This window comes from Salmo salar, chromosome ssa22 (genome assembly GCF_905237065.1).
Source record: "Salmo salar chromosome ssa22, Ssal_v3.1, whole genome shotgun sequence".
NCBI classification, from domain to species: Eukaryota; Metazoa; Chordata; class Actinopteri; order Salmoniformes; family Salmonidae; genus Salmo; species Salmo salar.
Window position 1 is genome coordinate 32,575,831 of NC_059463.1, and position 18,541 is coordinate 32,594,371.

General features: G+C 48.2%; 1 protein-coding gene across 2 annotated transcripts; it reads right to left on the reverse strand.

Annotated features, from left to right (window-relative positions):
* Positions 1 to 2,390: 2,390 nt before the first annotated feature.
* LOC106583162 (leucine-rich repeat neuronal protein 1) lies at positions 2,391 to 18,230 on the reverse strand. Of its 2 annotated transcripts, none has more exons than XM_014167027.2 (2): positions 17,872 to 18,230; positions 2,391 to 5,612 (listed from the first exon to the last, which is right to left on the reverse strand). In XM_014167027.2, the coding sequence occupies exon 2, from the start codon at positions 5,339 to 5,341 to the stop codon at positions 3,194 to 3,196; it is 2,148 nt and encodes a 715-aa protein (XP_014022502.2). In that variant the 5' UTR covers positions 5,342 to 5,612; positions 17,872 to 18,230; the 3' UTR covers positions 2,391 to 3,193. The 2 variants fall into 2 exon arrangements, with proteins under 2 accessions (XP_014022502.2, XP_014022501.2); XM_014167026.2 differs by having other exon boundaries at positions 17,723 to 18,229.
* Between the last annotated feature and the right edge of the window lie 311 nt (positions 18,231 to 18,541).

Below are 18,541 nucleotides of genomic sequence, written 5' to 3' on the forward strand. Positions count from 1 at the left end.
CTTTATGGGTGGACTGTTTGCTTATCAGAAGTTAGTCTCGTGACGAATGTTCTAGCCCTTGCATTATCCATGTAAAGGAGAACCGTGGTTTATGACTGTTCGGATTTTTCGTTATTTAGCCCTCCGAAAAGGCTCACCAGGAAGCACACAATGTCATGACTCGTGTTTTGTCCTTAATTTTATTTTAAATCAAATGACCACAGGTCATAAACCTGAAATACAACAAACAAATAATGACAATATATTATTAAGATATAATATATTATTCAAGTAATATAATAATAATAATAATAATGTAACTAATGAAAATCAAATAAGCCTGCAACACCATCAAAGATGTGGCAAATCTGACTTAAAACAGCACCGACTACATCACCCAGAATGCCCACCGCCAGAGGAGCATGCGCACAGTGACTCTGCCGTCACAGGTTGTTATGGACGCTGTCACAGGACACAGAACCCATGCCACCACATGCCTCGTCCAAAGGATTTACACACGCACAAACGCAACATAATGCGGCACTCCACCATGGATCACCGAACCAAACCACCGCTATCACCACTGCCACCAGAAACCAGCAGAGTGCTCCGAACAATCAGCACAATGCAAATGGCTGATAATAATAGCCTAATGCTATACAGCATCTGGGTCGCTGAGCTACAAGTTACTCCCGGCCAACTAACACCGACACAGTGAGGTAAACGTTCAGTGCACAAACATATAAGTGACTTAAACATTAATGCTAGACTGAGTAGTTCGCAGTTACATACCATGATGATTGTCTGCGGTCAAGTGATTACCAGGTGCTGTAATTTAAGTCCTAGTGAAGCTGCGCATGCGCACATAACGTAACATATCTGAGCATCTAAGAAACTTAAAGAAATCACTCGTTCCCCATTTAATTGAACACATCAGACCCATTTGCTTCTCTTTTATCTATATATATATATATATATATATATATATATTATATATTTTTCTTTTCCTGAGTGAGATAGAAGTCTCAACACACACACATGTTAAATGTCCCTTTCTATCATTTGGCGTTTAACTCAATAAATGAATGCCTTTGTACAAGTCTTCTCTAACTGGTCGTTGCTTATCATATTCTTCAACATGTTTCCTAATCCACGACAGGCCTAACGCCTCTTTCCCTCCCTAGGTGAGGAGGCCCCCTTCCTGTTCCCAGTTTCACAAATGTCACAATACATTGAGTGGTTGTTTTAACTTTTAGCCCTTAACTTATATCATTTCTATATCACATATATTTCCTCATATTTAGGTACAGTATTTTTCATACAAAGTACATTACTTCTCATATTCAGTGCTTAGTGCTCACAAGAGCTTTATTGTAATACCCACTAGAGGGCAGCACAGACTCAGAAATCCATTTGATACATGGATGAAAAATATTTCCAAAATGAGCTGCACTGGTCTTTTTCATTTTGATCTTTTACAGTGCAGTATTGACTATTATTCTCACACAGTAAAGTCATAACCCCTTGGTTAACACAGTCCTCTAATCTACTGCCTGTAAGCAGTTCACAGAGCAATAAGACACCTTTCTAAACAGACAGAAGGGATTGATGGCACTCCGCTAATGCTTAAGACACAAGCACACAACAGCAACCCCCCACATCCACAACCTCCTACTACCCTCCATCTGGTCATATCCATCTTCAGACCAGTCCCCTCCCCTCACACCCTCTCCTCACACCCTCTCCACAGGTATATTACTATTCTCTCTGAGAGATCCTGTTCCTCTGCACCGCTCTCCCCTGGCAGATTCATAGCACTTTCTCTCAGCATGTTTGGAATGTGAGCGTTGTGAGAGGAATGATTTGGTCGGATCAGGAGGGAACAGTATGTACACCATCTGTTGTCTCATGCTAACCATATTTCCCCGTGTCATGTGGCGTGAAGGTGGCATGTTGTACGATATTACCCCAGTTCCTTCACTGATTCCTGAAGCACTGATTGGTGAGCTGGTAATATGGTGGAATAAAGTTATTATTCTCTCCCACTCTGATATAGCATGCACACATGCACACACTCACACAAACACAGAGACACATGTAGAACAGAGCAGACAGTGGGGGGTTAAGCCGACTGGATCTGTGCTCTCTGTATGGCTGATTAGACTCAGGGGAGTGGGTTCTGCCGCACAGTGTGAGTCTGAGCCGTGAAGCTCCATGCTGAGATACTGCTTATGGGCTGCTGCAGCACATTGGAGGTGAAGTGGAACCAGGTCCGAATGGAAAAATAACCAGAGCCAAGAGATCAGAGGTCAAACAGAGGTCAAAGGTCATGGTGCCTCATTACAATATGATTTATATCGATTGAAGGACTATAATTAAGCAAACTGGTGAAATAAATGTACAACAACTGATTGAGAGACATTATTTATATAAAAAGATCAAAATGTTATTTATTTCAACTTCTTCCTCATATACAACATTTTGTGTGATGAAATCACAACAAAAGTAAGTGGTCAGCGACAGACTCTAGCAGATAACAAAGAAATAATTCAGAGTAAATAAAGCTACTACTGTACCTAGTAACTGTATGTTATCAAACATTGACATTTCTAGTGCTTTACAGAACGTTTATCAGCAAACTAATTTCTACTTTTTTTTCCCAATTAAAATTGAAAAAGAGTTTCAAATGATAGTTGATACAACATTACCGTACAATCGCTAACGTTATTCAGTAGACAGTATACCAAGTCTAATCCCCATAGTCAGCTTTTAAATGAAGTCCATACAAGCTCCTTTACATTTCAGTGCGCAACAGATGACCTGTTTCACAACAAGAGAGAGAAAAAACTATGTGATCTCAACCAACACTGCCAGAGGAACCTTTAACTAGACTAGCAGTCCCTGTTGCTGTGTTATCGACACTAAGAAAGTGAGTCCATGGCAACAAGCCAAAAGGCTGTGCTATCAAAAACGCACCACAGAAATAAAGCAGATCAACTGAGACAACCTGGAAGCTAGACACAGCTGCCATCTTGGAATAGTCCAAACGATAAAAGAGAAATACAGTCAAACAAAGGCGATACGCTATACTAATACAAATCCTGTCCTTATCACTCTGCTACTTATTAGCAAAGCTACAAATAAAAACATTTGCAACTATCTGATTTTTGCCCCCAAAATTGCAAAAGTGTGTGCTGGGGGAGGGGCGGCCCCCTCACCACATGTAGTAGCTGCGTGTGGTGTCCACGGGGGAGGGCTTGCTCTCTGCCCCGCCGTCCTTGTCCTTCTCACTGTCCACCTCCCACAGGTTGATGAGGGGCGGGTAGAGCTCATTGAGGGGGATGGAGGAGGTCTTCTGCATGTACTTCTTCAGGGAGTGGTGATAGTTCTTCCTCTTCCAGCGGCGGGCCACGTACACCCCCACGGTGGCCAGGCTGAGGAAGGCCAGCATGGTGGCCATGACGACTAGCAGGGCGGCGCTAGGGCTCTGGTCCGACATGTCCAGGGCGAAGGTGTTGCTGTGCGTGGTCACGTTGACGCACGACTTGTGGGTCTGCAGGTGGATGTTGGAGACGGTGAGGCACACCTCGTACTCGGTGCCCGGCTGCAGGTGAGTCAGGTTGTACTCGTGCACGTCGACGGGCACGCGTGCAGTGTAGGTGATGTGGGGATTGTCAATCTTCATGGTGGCCGATGCCCACTTAAGGTTGGAGGTCATGACGTTGGAGTTGATCTTCCAGGAGACCAGAATGGAGTGGGACTCGGTCTGCTTGACATAGATCTTCATCACCTCAACGCTGTCCAGCAGGGTGCCGTTGACCCGGATGGTGGTGACGCGTGTGTCGGCACCCTCTGTGTTCTGAGCCACGCAGGTGTAGCGGCCTGAGTCCTCCACCTGGACGTGGGACAGCCGCAGGGTGCCCTCACTGCTCAGGTGGTACCGCTCCGACACCGTGTCCACCGTGATCTTGCTCCCCATAGGAGACACCCAGTAGATTTCTGGCTCGGGCTCGGCCATGGCCCGGCAGTCCAAGCTGACACTCATGCCCAGCTCTAGGCTCAGGTGGCTGGGGAAGGTGTTGTGGGAGATGAGGGGCAGGCACTGCTCTGGGGAGTCCTGTAGCCTCACCTCTCTGACCCGCTGGCCCCGTAGCTCGGGCGGTGAGCTACACAGCATGGCCCGGGGCTCCATGAATCGCACGCTGGTCCTGTTTGAGCTCATCCACTGAATGACGCAGTCACAGCGCAGCGGGTTGCTGTGCAGGCTGATCTCGCGCAGGTTGGGCAGCGCCTCCACGGTGCACTGGTAGATGGCATTGAGGGCGTTGTTGTTGAGCATCAGGCTCTCCAAGGAGGACACATCCCTGAAGGCCATCCGGTGGACAAAGGACAGCTTGGGGTTGTTGGTGCCCTCCAGCTTGGTCAGCTCAGGCAGGTTGTCCAGGGCGTAGCGGTCGATGGACACCAGCTCAGCCATGTTGTTAATGCCAAGCTCCTTCAGATGCAGCATGTTCCTGAAGTCCCCCTCCTGGATCTTGTGCACCGGGTTCTTGTTCAGGTCCAGGAACTTCAGGTTCTGCACTTTCTGCAGGGCCAACTGGGGAACTCGGACCAGCTTGTTGTCATAGAAGGACAGGCTTTCCAGGTTATCCAGACCCACCAGAGCACTCCCGGGAACGTCGGTGAGATCCATGCCGGCCAGAACCAGGCTCCTCAGGCTCCCCAGGGGCTTGAAGTTCATGTCCAGGATACCAATGACGGGGTTATCGCCGATCATCAGGATCTCCAGGTTGGGCGTGGCCTCGAACCAGCGGCTGTCGATGACCCGGAGCCTGTTGGAGTTGAGGTGGAGGCGCAGCAGGCTGCGCAGGCCAGAGAAGGCCCCTGGGGCAATGGTGCTGATCTGGTTGTGGTTGATGTAGAGCTCCTGCAGGTTGCTCAGGTCCTGCAGGCAGTGGTCGGGCAGCTGGCTGATCTGGTTCTCCTCCAGGTGCAGGGTGGTGAGCTGGTTCATGGTGGCCAGGCCCACGGCTTCCACACTGCTGAAGTTATTCTGGGATAGGTCCAGCTCCGTCAGGTTGAACAGGGCTTCTAGCTCCCCGCTGGTGTGGGCGATAGAGTTGCTCTGGAGCAGCAGCACCTGGGTGTCAGAGGATAGGTTGGAGGGGATGCGTGTCAGCCGCAGGTCGTTGCAGTCCACTGTGGCCGCCTCCCTGTAGGTAGACTGGGGGGTGAACCAGGGGCGCACCTCACACACGCACAGCCGCGGGCACTCCCGGCCCCGCACCTTGGGCAGCAGGGGCAACAGCAGCCCTACACACAGCCATGCCAGTGGGGGCCAAGGGAGGGGGCTTAGAGCCATGCTGTCTGCTCTCTCTGTCTGGTCACACTGCTCTTAGAGGAGAGGCCGGGTTCCTGAGGAGGGCCTGGAGGGTAGGTGTGGGGTGTGACATCAACAACCAATGGTCATCAGTGTCCTCCCTGTACAGACTGGTAGTGGCTGGTAGAGCTGCGCTCCACAGTGCGGGTGAATGTGTGTGTTTCAGAATGGGGCCAGGGGATGGTCAGGGTTATCCTCTTCCTCCACTCACGTGTTTTTCTCTCTCTTAACTTCAGAATTCAGCAGAATAAGCCTGAAATACACAGAAACCAGGTCATGTATTAGAGCTCTGCAATACATCGTTCCATTATCATCCCACAAACAGATGGTGATTTAAATAACAGAAACAGGGAGAAGGAGAGAGAGAAAGAGGTGTGTGAGAGAGGGATTGAGAGTTCCCCGTGAGAGATAAAAGCCATAAAACCTGTCAGACAGTGAATTGCATTTCATAAAAAATTGCTGATATTGACAAGACTTTTAACCTAAATATGGGCATGAATTACAAGTCCATATCTGCTACATACTGACAAGACAACATTTGTGTGAAACAGAGTAATACATTTACAGTAGTTATCTGCTGACCTGCGTTCAAATACAATTTCAAATCATTTAGAATACTTTAGCTGTTTGTTTGACCTTGCCTGTTATAATGGAACCAATAAAAAGTCCCAAAAGCTCAAACTCTGTCCCTCTGGCACTCCAGTCTGGCTAAAGGTCTGGTTCTGTGGTTGGACCGAGAGATCTGACATCCTTTATAGTTTCACAGCGGAGGGTCAGAGTGGAGACAGCACCCAGCCTACACAGCACCAGTCTGCAGACTTATTGGGGACTCATTTGACATGCCTAACAGGGCAGAATAAATCTGTGAAATTCTTTTTGTTGCTGTGCTATTGTGCAGAGGTTAATTTCTGTCTTTAATGAGCTGTTACTCAGCCAGAGACTATTCAAAAACAGGTGAAAAAAGCAAACGCTGAGCATTCAAGTTTAATTGAATCAGTCAGAGTGTCTTGGTAGTACAGGCAAAACCCCTCACCCCCAATGCCAGCAGTCTGACTGCTCTGGCCTGTTAGTAGCAGGTCGCCTCTGATGAACAAAAGCTAGGAAAAATAAAAGTGAGTCAGAGGTTTCAGTGAAGTAATTTATCATATTGGTGTCCAAATTCTCCTCCTTTTTAAATAAAATATGGATCATAGTAAATGTTGACATACATTAACTGTGACAGATAGTCCTGCTGTTTTAACAGCTGGGTGAGGGAAGGGTAAACACACGAGTAGGTTGTAAACCATAATGTACTCCCAATGTATTGCATCCAACAACAAGCCTATTACATCTGAGTACACATTGTTTGCATATGGTTCACTATAATTGTGTATGCAGAAGGGCTGTCCTTTGTTCAGATAATATATAAGATTATGGTCCAGAATTTTAAGGTATGGGCAATTCCACGGTAACACTGAGACTCTGATTTTTGACTTTCAAATGTATGTCACAAAAACCAATGATTGTAAAGTGAAACCTTACAACTATATGCACAAGGACTACTTTTAACAATTTCCACTGAAAATGTACTTGAAGATCAGTGCAGATGCCAAGTTTGGTAACAGAATGACGGCACCAACAGCACAAACTGTCCTTCTGTTACCAAACTTGGCATCTGCACTGATCTTCAAGTACATTTTCAGTGGAAATTGTTAAAAGTAGTCCTTGTGCATATAGTTGTAAGGTTTGTTTAAAAATCTGAGTCTCAGTGTCACTCTGTTACCGTGGAATACATGACAATGTATATGTATATTAGTAGAGATTGGTAGGCTAAATGTTTGATGCATATTTGATACGTATATTTGTCCCTATCTGAGGTCTATTGTGGATATGAACTCAGCTACTCTGATGTATTCTGTGTCTGTCTCTTCAGAGATTACCCACGTTTCTCTCTCCCAGGGGATTATCTGCGTATGCTACCGGCACAGTGACAGAGAGATACTTTTGGTGTGGTAGCAGCCAGCCAGAGTTCTCTGCTCTGACTATGAGCACATTACACAACACACCTAATCTACCAGGGCGGGCAGAGAAAGAAAAGCACTCAGCTCGAATCGGCGCATTATCGTTAATGGTTGCTCTTGATTATGAGACAAGTCTCTGGAAAGCGGTGGCAACACAGGCGAGTAGAAATTAGTATTTTAATGAGCCTGAAGAAATCAATTAGAGGCCTGGAGCCTCTGTGCTGGGACGGTGTCAGCTCCGGGCCAGGCCCAGGGTGGTGGGTGGATGTGGGGGAATGGGCAGGGCTGGGGCCAGGGTGGTGGGGTGGATGTGGGGGAATGGGCAGGGCTGGGGCCAGGGTGGTGGGGTGGATGTGAGGGAATGGGCAGGGCTGGGGCCAGGGTGGTGGGGTGGATGTGGGGGAATGGGCAGGGCTGGGGCCAGGGTGGTGGGGTGGATGTGGGGGAATGGGCAGGGCTGGGGCCAGGGTGGTGGGGTGGATGAGGGGGAATGGGCAGGGCTGGGGCCAGGGTGGTGGGGTGGATGAGGGGGAATGGGCAGGGCTGGGCCCAGGGTGGTGGGTGGATGTGGGGGAATGGGCAGGGCTGGGGCCAGGGTGGTGGGGTGGATGTGGGGGAATGGGCAGGGCTGGGGCCAGGGTGGTGGGGTGGATGTGAGGGAATGGGCAGGGCTGGGGCCAGGGTGGTGGGGTGGATGAGGGGGAATGGGCAGGGCTGGGGCCAGGGTGGTGGGGTGGATGAGGGGGAATGGGCAGGGCTGGGGCCAGGGTGGTGGGGTGGATGTGGGGGAATGGGCAGGGCTGGGGCCAGGGTGGTGGGGTGGATGAGGGGGAATGGGCAGGGCTGGGGCCAGGGTGGTGGGGTGGATGTGGGGGAATGGGCAGGGCTGGGGCCAGGGTGGTGGGGTGGATGTGGGGGAATGGGTAGGGTTGGGGCCAGGGTGGTGGGGTGGATGTGGGGGAATGGGTAGGGCTGGGGCCAGGGTGGTGGGGTGGATGTGGGAGAATAGGCAGGGCAGGGCTGGGGCCAGGGTAGTTGGTGGATGTGGGGGAATGGGCAGGGCTGGGGCCAGGGTGGGGGGTGGATGTGGGGGAATGGGCAGGGCTGGGGCCAGGGTGGGGGGTGGATGTGGGGGAATGGGCAGGGCTGGGGCCAGGGTGGGGGGTGGATGTGGGGGAATGGGCAGGGCTGGGGCCAGGGTGGGGGTGGATGTGGGGGAATGGGCAGGGCTGGGGCCAGGGTGGGGGGTGGATGTGGGGGAATGGGCAGGGCTGGGGCCAGGGTGGGGGGTGGATGTGGGGGAATGGGCAGGGCTGGGGCCAGGCTGGTGGGGTGGATGTGGGGGAATGGGCAGGGCTGGGGCCAGGGTGGGGGGTGGATGTGGGGAATGGGCAGGGCTGGGGCCAGGCTGGTGGGGTGGATGTGGGGGAATGGGCAGGGCTGGGGCCAGGGTGGGGGGTGGATGTGGGGGAATGGGCAGGGCTGGGGCCAGGGTGGTGGGGTGGATGTGGGGGAATGGGCAGGGCTGGGGCCAGGGTGGGGGGTGGATGTGGGGGAATGGGCAGGGCTGCGGCCAGGATGGGGGGTGGATGTGGGGGAATGGGCAGGGCTGGGGCCAGGGTGGTGGGGTGGATGTGGGGGAATGGGCAGGGCTGGTGGGTCTAGCTCCAGAGGACAGGTAACATTCAGGAGCCTCTACCGCCGCTGGGATAGCTCCTCACATCGATTTCTGATGGGTCCCTGGCACCGCAGCAGCCTCCCCTTTCCCCAACACATTAATGAGGCCCAATTATGGAAATCCAACACAGCAGTTTATTCTTCCTCTCCGTTTAAACTGCCAATACTGGATCTATAAGTCCTGTCAGGGGAAAATATGTTTTTCCTATATCAGTTTGGTGCTGTCAGTGATAAGGGTATTTCCACTGTAGCGGTGATGTCCTCTGTGCCAGGACTGTAGTGTTCTCTAAACAGGTGACAGGTTCATGTATGATGGTGTAGTGTTCTCTAAACAGGTGACAGGTTCATGTATGATGGTGTAGTGTTCTCTAAACAGGTGACAGGTTCATGTATGATGGTGTAGTGTTCTCTAAACAGGTGACAGGTTCATGTATGATGGTGTAGTGTTCTCTAAACAGGTGACAGGTTCATGTATGATGGTGTAGTGTTCTCTAAACAGGTGACAGGTTCATGTATGATGGTGTAGTGTTCTCTAAACAGGTGACAGGTTCATGTATGATGGTGTAGTGTTCTCTAAACAGGTGACAGGTTCATGTATGATGGTGATGAACTACCATGTATGATCTGCACATAATCAATAATCAATGACCACGCCTTTCCTCTGCCCTGCCTTCCCTTCCTGGGGATATTCAAATCAGTGACAAGAGAAAATAACATTGCATTATCATAAACAGATAGGACAGTGATGAGCACAGGGCCAGTGACTCCAATCCGTTTCAGCAAATCAAAAATGTTCTCACTAAAAAAACGAATCCATCTCCATCCAGGCCAATTACTTTTCAATACTAGAAAAAAGGATGATTAAATCCCAGCCTTTTAGGCGAGGTGAAACACTTTGTATCTGTTCAGGCAGGATTCCAGTGGGTGGGTGTGTGTGTATATACACACACACACATTATATATATATATATATATATATATATATATATATATATATATATATATATATACACTACAGCTGAGGACGGCAATTTATCTCTTCAACCTGGAGGAATGAAATCAGCCCTCCATAACTGTCCCAGTGAGTGTGTACGGCAGGCCCTGCCGCTCTCACACTGACAATAAACACCAGTGAGTGTGTACGGCAGGCCCTGCCGCTCTCACACTGACAATAAACACCAGTGAGTGTGTACGGCAGGCCCTGCCGCTCTCACACTGACAATAAACACCAGCGTTCCTGCACCTCCAGTCAGATCCTAACAACACACCACATTTATCCCCATAAACACACTCAGTGCAGCCTGAAGACAGAGACGTGTGCGTGGGGCTGTGTTTTGTTTCACATCAAAACCTGACAACCATGTCTCTGGATTTCTACTTTAGAGACAATAGTAACATAGAACAGGTTTATTTCGATTTTTCTCCTTTTCTTCATGTGTGATTTCTACATTCAGTGCAAGCCTGGCAGAAACACAGAGTACTGGGATGTGTGACTGACACAAACTCGGCTTTGATTCATATTGCAGGTGTGGTATTTATAGTGTCTCTAAAAATACTTAGTTATGCAGAAAATAAAACAGCATGTCAGTCACTGTGTTTCACGTCGGCATATTTTAATCATGAACCAAAGCCTTAAAATCCTATCTGCCATTACAACTTCTCAATGAGTTAACTTAGTTAGTGTGGTTGGTATGGCTGTTACTGTAAGAAAATCCCCTACCTCTAAGATACTGTTCTAATAGCCATGATGATATATATCAGTATCCAAGACTAATGGCATCCTCTCTGCAATGCCCTGGCCAATCAGAGCGCCATCTCACTGATTTCTACACTGTGACTGAACTGTAACATCAAGGCTTTATATTTCCTCATATTCCTCTTCTCAGGGCTCAGGGCCTGGGAATGGAAAATAAGATATCTGACTGTCATCTCTCCCCCTCTATCCATCAACCTGTCTATCTATCAATCTGTTGCTCTGTATGGCTATACACTTTATCTTTATATCCAACCATCTATCAGGTCATATATTATGCCTCTCTCTCTCTCTCCCCCTCTCTCTCTCTTCCTCTTTCCTTCTCTTCTCTAAAATCGGAGGAGACAGGCGAGGTAATCGCTGTTTTCACACTGAGGCTATAAACTCACACCTGCCACCAGGCTCCTGGAGTGCTGACAGCTCTGTGGGCTCCTATCCGGTTTGACCGACCGCTACCTCAGTGTGTGTGTATGTGTGTGTGTGCGCGCGTGTCCATGGGCGCACGTGTGTGTGTGCGATGGGGGAAAAACGATTATGACAGGGGACACCTCCAATGGAAACTGTGAGCAAACAAGGCCAGAGGGGCCCTCCCTCATCATCAAAGCCCAGACTACCAGGCTGTCCACCGTGGCCTGAAGGCCTGAAAACAGAACACTCTGTGACTGTCAGTGATGAGTGTAATGAAAGTTGTCACACTACGCAAAATGACATTTCCCCCAGCCCACAGAGTGGTCTGAATGAAGGGAAACAGATGTTGCTATTTCACCCTCTCACTGACACAGCAGCACCAGGCACTGTTGACTTACACAGGACCCCTTCCTATTAGCACTGTTGACTTACCCAGGACCCCTTCCTATTAGCACTGTTGACTTACCCAGGACCCCTTCCTATTAGCACTGTTGACTTACCCAGGACCCCTTCCTATTAGCACTGTTGACTTACCCAGGACCCCTTCCTATTAGCACTGTTGACTTACCCAGGACCCCTTCCTATTAGCACTGTTGACTTACCCAGGACCCCTTCCTATTAGCACTGTTGACTTACCCAGGACCCCTTCCTATTAGCACTGTTGACTTACCCAGGACCCCTTCCTATTAGCACTGTTGACTTACCCAGGACCCCTTCCTATTAGCACTGTTGACTTACCCAGGACCCCTTCCTATTAGCACTGTTGACTTACCCAGGACCCCTTCCTATTAGCACTGTTGACTTACCCAGGACCCCTTCCTATTAGCACTGTTGACTTACCCAGGACCCCTTCCTATTAGCACTGTTGACTTACCCAGGACCCCTTCCTATTAGCACTGTTGACTTACCCAGGACCCCTTCCTATTAGCACTGTTGACTTACACAGGACCCCTTCCTATTAGCACTGTTGACTTACACAGGACCCCTTCCTATTAGCACTGTTGACTTACCCAGGACCCCTTCCTATTAGCACTGTTGACTTACCCAGGACCCCTTCCTATTAGCACTGTTGACTTACCCAGGACCCCTTCCTATTAGCACTGTTGACTTACCCAGGACCCCTTCCTATTAGCACTGTTGACTTACCCAGGACCCCTTCCTATTAGCACTGTTGACTTACCCAGGACCCCTTCCTATTAGCACTGCTGTTGATAGATACGGTGGCTAAAAGCTGTTTAATCCGGGATGGAAAAAACATTATCGCTGCAAATCCTACAAACTATCCATATTCTGATGGCAAGCAGTCATTCCAAAAGCGTTGTCTGTCGTAGCCTTACCTGCTATAAAGTGAATGGGGAAACTCCCCCTGGTTTGAGTGAAACTCAAGTAACCAATAGACTGATGTTTCTGTTCCTATGAAAGTGACCAAACTGCTTAAAGAGTAGAACAGTTATGGGGGGATTCAGGCTATAGTCTGCAATAACATCCTATACCGTATACACTATATCCTGTTTATACACATCATCTACAGGATGTACATAACAATGCCTCAGGAGCAGACATAACAAGCATTGTTTTGGACTTCCTGGCCAGTGACCCCTAGTCAGGCGCAACACTTGTCTAAAGAGGCCAAACTGCTTAACTCAGATACACAGAGATTCAGGGTTCACACATTGTTTGCACTTAATCCAGAACTACAACAAAGAGAACAACAGGTAGAGAAGAGGGCTAAAGGAGAGAGTGTCGAGATATTGTCTGCTTTTACACTCACCTATCATATCTCACCGAATGCCTGTGTTACAGAAGGAGACCCAAAGCCCTGCATGAAGCCTGGTTTTATAGTGAGTGTGTTTGGTGGGCCCTGGCCCTTTGTGTGATAGCATGAGAGGTTTTGGTGGATCTGAGTTTCATTCCCTCAATGACAAAGGCAATTTACATTTTTGTCATTATCCAAAGTGACTTACAGGAGCAATTAGGGTTAAGTGATTTGCTCAAGGCCACATCAACAGATGTCTTGACCTAGTCGGCTCAGGGATTGGAACCAGCGAACTTTCGGTTCCTGGCCCAACCCTCTGAAACGCTGGGCTACCTGCCTCTTCATTCTGTCACATCCTTTATGTGCTTGAGTTTCTTAAAACACACAAGCACACATGCACACGCACCGTATACAAAAACATACACACACTCAGGCACCCAGACACTCGTGTGCAATGTACAACAAAAACATACACACACAGAGTGGCGAATGTTCACCCAGCTTAGTACCTGCCCTTTGATAAAAACAGCCCTGGGGTTCAAAGGATAACACATGCAAGTAGAGCAAGATGTAATTTAGAGATATCATCAGCCCTGTCTTTTAATGCCAAGGCCTCATAAATACATACATTACACTATGTTCCCAGACAGCACAGGGACTAATGAAGCAGTAGGGCTCTCTGTCTGTGGCCACATAGAGCGCACTGATTTTGGAGAGGAGACTGAGAGACACCCTGTTTGGAGGTCTGAACGGAGATCTGGAAGTCTTAGACCTTTCATGAATGCTCTGTTTCCTGTCCTGCAGAGCTTTTCCTAACAGCATTAGGTTTCCTTGGGCTGAGTCCACTCTGCCAATGTAAGCACTCACTGTTCCACAAAGACTTCAATAGCTAAAACCTTCTCAATTTTCAAATCGGGACACCAAAGTACACAAAGGCAACCATATGAATAAAAAACAAATGGCCAAATAGCTGTTTTCCGTTGGAGTATGAATGAGTGTCTGTCTTCAGTATCCATTTTGCTCAGTGACTTAACCCTCGCTTTCCAGATGCTCTAACCAAGTGCCACTGGATGCTTCTGCCAAGAGGAAACTGGGTCTAATGACAACATGATAGCACCTTTTACAGGGAAGAATAATGTGTTTCTCCTCATTCATTTGTCCCTTTTCATTGGGCGTAAAATGTGAGCAGTGTTTTTCAAACAGCAGCCGCACTACCAGGCTCCCTCACAATCTTGCCGTCACCATGGTGACCGGCTATGCCACCGGCATGTCTGTTTCATACCCAAATGAGGAGACAGCTGTGTATGCCATTAGGCCACCGTAGAGCGAAGAGCGACAAAAACCACAGCTAGCACGAGACCACAACCATAAACATCCATATGACCAGATTAAACAACTGACACCGTCAAATGAAATGGCTGATAATTGCTATACCAGCAGACAATGGCTCCACTATAGCGCAGCTGTGATCAGTCTACAGCTGCTAAAACAAGCAAAGAGAAACTGCTGTTGCCTAGTAGAGTCTACTGGCTGGAGCTGCCAATGCACAACAGCATGTATCCTTCCCAAACAACATCTATTACCGCTGCATCACAGTATTTCACAATACAGCAACCACAGCCAAACCTAACATTCCATTACTATTATTAGTCTAGACGCAATGCTTCTAAATTACAGTTCCATACTGGAGCCCCCAGCCCCGCCATGTGCTGCTGACCGCCGGCCTGCCAGTCATGTGTGTACCTGATGGGCACGCCATGTCCTTGCTGCACTGGCCTGCCTGAGAGGTAGTCTGTTCCTGCTGCACTGGCCTGCCTGAGAGGTAGTCTGTTCCTGCTGCTTTGACCTGCTTGAGGCACCCTGTTTTGGCTGCTTTGACCTGCTTGAGGCACCCTGTTTTGGCTGCTTTGACCTGCTTGAGGCACCCTGTTTTGGCTGCTTTGACCTGCTTGAGGCACCCTGTTTTGGCTGCTTTGACCTGCTTGAGGCACCCTGTTTTGGCTGCTTTGACCTGCTTGAGGCACCCTGTTTTGGCTGCTTTGACCTGCTTGAGGCACCCTGTTTTGGCTGCTTTGACCTGCTTGAGGCACCCTGTTTTGGCTGCTTTGACCTGCTTGAGGCACCCTGTTTTGGCTGCTTTGACCTGCTTGAGGCACCCTGTTTTGGCTGCTTTGACCTGCTTGAGGCACCCTGTTTTGGCTGCTTTGACCTGCTTGAGGCACCCTGTTTTGGCTGCTTTGGCCTGCTTGAGGCACTCTGTTCCAGCTGCTTTGGCCTGCCTGAGAGACACCTGGTTTTGGCTGCATTGGTCTGCCTGAGAGGTACCCTGTTTAGGCTGCTTTAGCCTGCTTAAGAGGCAACCTGTTTGGGCTCCATTAGTATGCAGGCGTCTCGCTCCACATCACACAGGGCTTTGGTGCTAGAGGCAGAGCAGAGGCAGAGCAGAGGCAGAGCAGAGGCAGAGCAGAGGTGTGGAGCTGAGCAGAGGAGGAGGAAATGTTTCTGTTCAGCCAGAGAGAAGAAGAAACAGGAGAGGACAATCTTGTATGTTTCAGTAGCTGAAATCAATTCCTTACGCAACAGAGATGGTGCTGACATGAACTCTTTCTCTCTCTCACACATGCACACACACACTTTGTCCTTTAACACTGCAGCAATATAGAGACTCAAGTCCAATAACTCAAAGGATGCCCCATGTGGGACAAAGCATAAAAATCTCTCAGAATAATGCCCATTCATTCATTCCCTACCCAGACATTAGATGGGTAGAGTTAGACAAACAGCTGCCTCAATCAGAAACATCTTTACAAAAACCTCACAATGGGGGATGTGTTTCCCTCACCCCTCAGCTCTCAGTCACAATGGGAGAGGGTTGAGCTGGAGCACCCAAGTCGCCCACAGCCGTCCCCCCTCAAACACCCTACTGACCTCCAAAACTAAAGCGCACAGTGCAGTCAGTCCCAGGCTCTCTCAATGGGTCTCGGCAACTTGTGAACACACACACACACACACACACACACACACACACACACACACACACACACACACACAGTGTTAAACACATCTTTGTGTTGGCTGGTTGTCACGACTCCTGAACTGCTGGCGGAGGACACTGCTTTGTGTGTGGGGGTTGGGGTGGGGGAACTTCCTAAAGCAGGATATACCTCACCTCTTCCCCCCTCCTCCATCACTACTCTGGCTAGAGTACATCCATATATGTCCGCGTTTGCAGAGTTTTCCCAAGACAAGGCTCCGGTTTAGTTGGCAAGCCCAACGAGCACAGTAGTGAATAACAGGATTATTTAAATCAACTGTCTCGGCCAGTGAACTTTGCACATTTCCATATCAGGCAAAATGTTATCAAATTACAGAAACTGCAATTCCTTGAAAACAAAAAGCCTTAAGAACTGAAACACAAAACCTTGCTTAACTTTTATGTTGATTGCCTCTGTAGGACTATTCATCGTGAAAACACTACACAAACATTATGACTCTCAAGTTCAAACCAAGTATGATCCACTGCTCAAACAAATCCTCCACATTACCAAGACTTGACTTGTGTAGGTTTGATTGAATGAGACACTCAAAGCATCTGGGATCTGTGGCTTCAGCTTCTGAGAGCGCAGTAACAGGTGCCACTGTCGTGCAACAGCTGCAACAACAAAGCCGACAAGGATGAGGAACCAACTTTTACAAAGGTGACCCAAAACAATGTAGAGTCACCACCCTACCAGCTCTCACCCCCAACTTATCTTGAACAACCCATTGTCTTTTTGTTTTCCTCCGAAGAATTCTTGCCGAATTCATCCACAGAGCAGTCGCGACATCTGCCCACATCATTCCCATACCAAGACAAATGATTATGATGAGGCGCCAGAGACCTCAGCTGCCAGTCAGCTGTTTAGCTGCTCTCCCTGTGCACATGTCATGTGTGATGTTGCAGTTTGGGATTGTTACATTGTAGACTCTCATCCTCAATCACATGAGGATGAGAGAACAGGGGAATAAAAACCCGTCTGGGATACACAATGGAATTCAGTGCTCCTTTCACTTCAGATTTGTGAGATAAGTCGTTTCAGTACAGGTGCAGCTTACTTTGAATCATTTAGAAATAAAACACACTCATTCTAGAATGACACTCTTTGGTCCAAAGTACAGTGTGTCAGGAATATGGGTGATATCATGGCAAATGTTTGAGATTTTTTTTGCATGTTTTCTGCTGTTGTTTATAAAGCGGTTTCATTGTGTGTGTGTGTGTGTGTGTGTGTGTGTGTGTGTGTGTGTGTGTGTGTGTGTGTGTGTGTGTGTGTTGTGCACGTTTGTCAGTGTGTCATCCCTCTCAGACAAAATCCATATGAATTCGCATTTTCAATCGATGGAAATGAATTATAGGCACACATACTGTATATCAGACTACAGCCTCGTATTATTGGCCACATGTGGGCTACTGAATGCGGATCACAGTGCCCTTGCAAATCCAATGGTTGCACTGATGCTGTAGCTACCCTACCCTTTGAGCAACGAAAAATAGAAATATGTACGCCAACGGTTCTGTTGAGCTAAATAAACAAACAGCTTAGACTACATATTTTATTTAAAAGATATACCAATTGTGCTGCCACCCCCCCAAATTGTCTATCTCTGCCAATTAAGTTTATATCTGTTTATATTCAAAAGCTAGGAACGCAATTCTTAATATTTGACTTGTATCTGAATATTTAAATTGGAGCATATTATAAATGAAAATGAGTTAACGTTATTGGTCTCACCTTAGCGTTTTAGCATCCAGCGGAATGCCTCTCCTCACACACAGACTCCGATGTTCCGGGAAAAATAGGACATTTGAGCGCTATGTCTTCAAAGATAATATTAAGCCTACTATATCTATGGAGAATAAATCATATAACATTTAACTTACAAAGCGACGTCTATATTTAGAGAGGACACGTTTTATTCTCTTCAGGAGCCGTTCTTTCTGTCCTCTGTGCTTCTGCCGCGGCTGACTGAAGAACACTAAAAACCTCGACACTGGTAACTCGCACAAAGCGCCTGCCTTGAGCTCGCGATTCTCTTGCCCTCCTCCAACTCAACATGCAGGGATCACCTGGCGCTGACCAGCGCAGCAAGGCTAGTCAGCTGACTTCAAACGCGCGACCTTGTCACTGGTGCTCAACTAGTCCACCTCACCATCTGCTCGAGTTCTGCTGTGATGCGAACAAAAAGCCGCGTCGGCCAGAAGCGTGGATGAGGTTGGCAGGCCAAGGAATAAAAGGGTTTCCTGAGTGTCCAATGGAAATGTTCAACGCTCCCCCTCGTGTCATTGTTTGGACGTTCCAGTGTTCTTTGTCTGAAAGTTTCCAATGTTAAGTGACGTGGGTCCATGGCCATGACCCCTCAAGTCAACTAATCGAATCCAAAAACACCCTACACACTCTGCATTTACATAATGACCGTGTGAAAGGTTTGGTGGCATAGTACTGGGTTTCTGGATTTGACAGAGGTGAAAGTCTAGGATGTGGCAGTATTTTTATTTCACACACACACACACACACTACACGAAAAAACAAATCAAATGAATTCAAATTTTA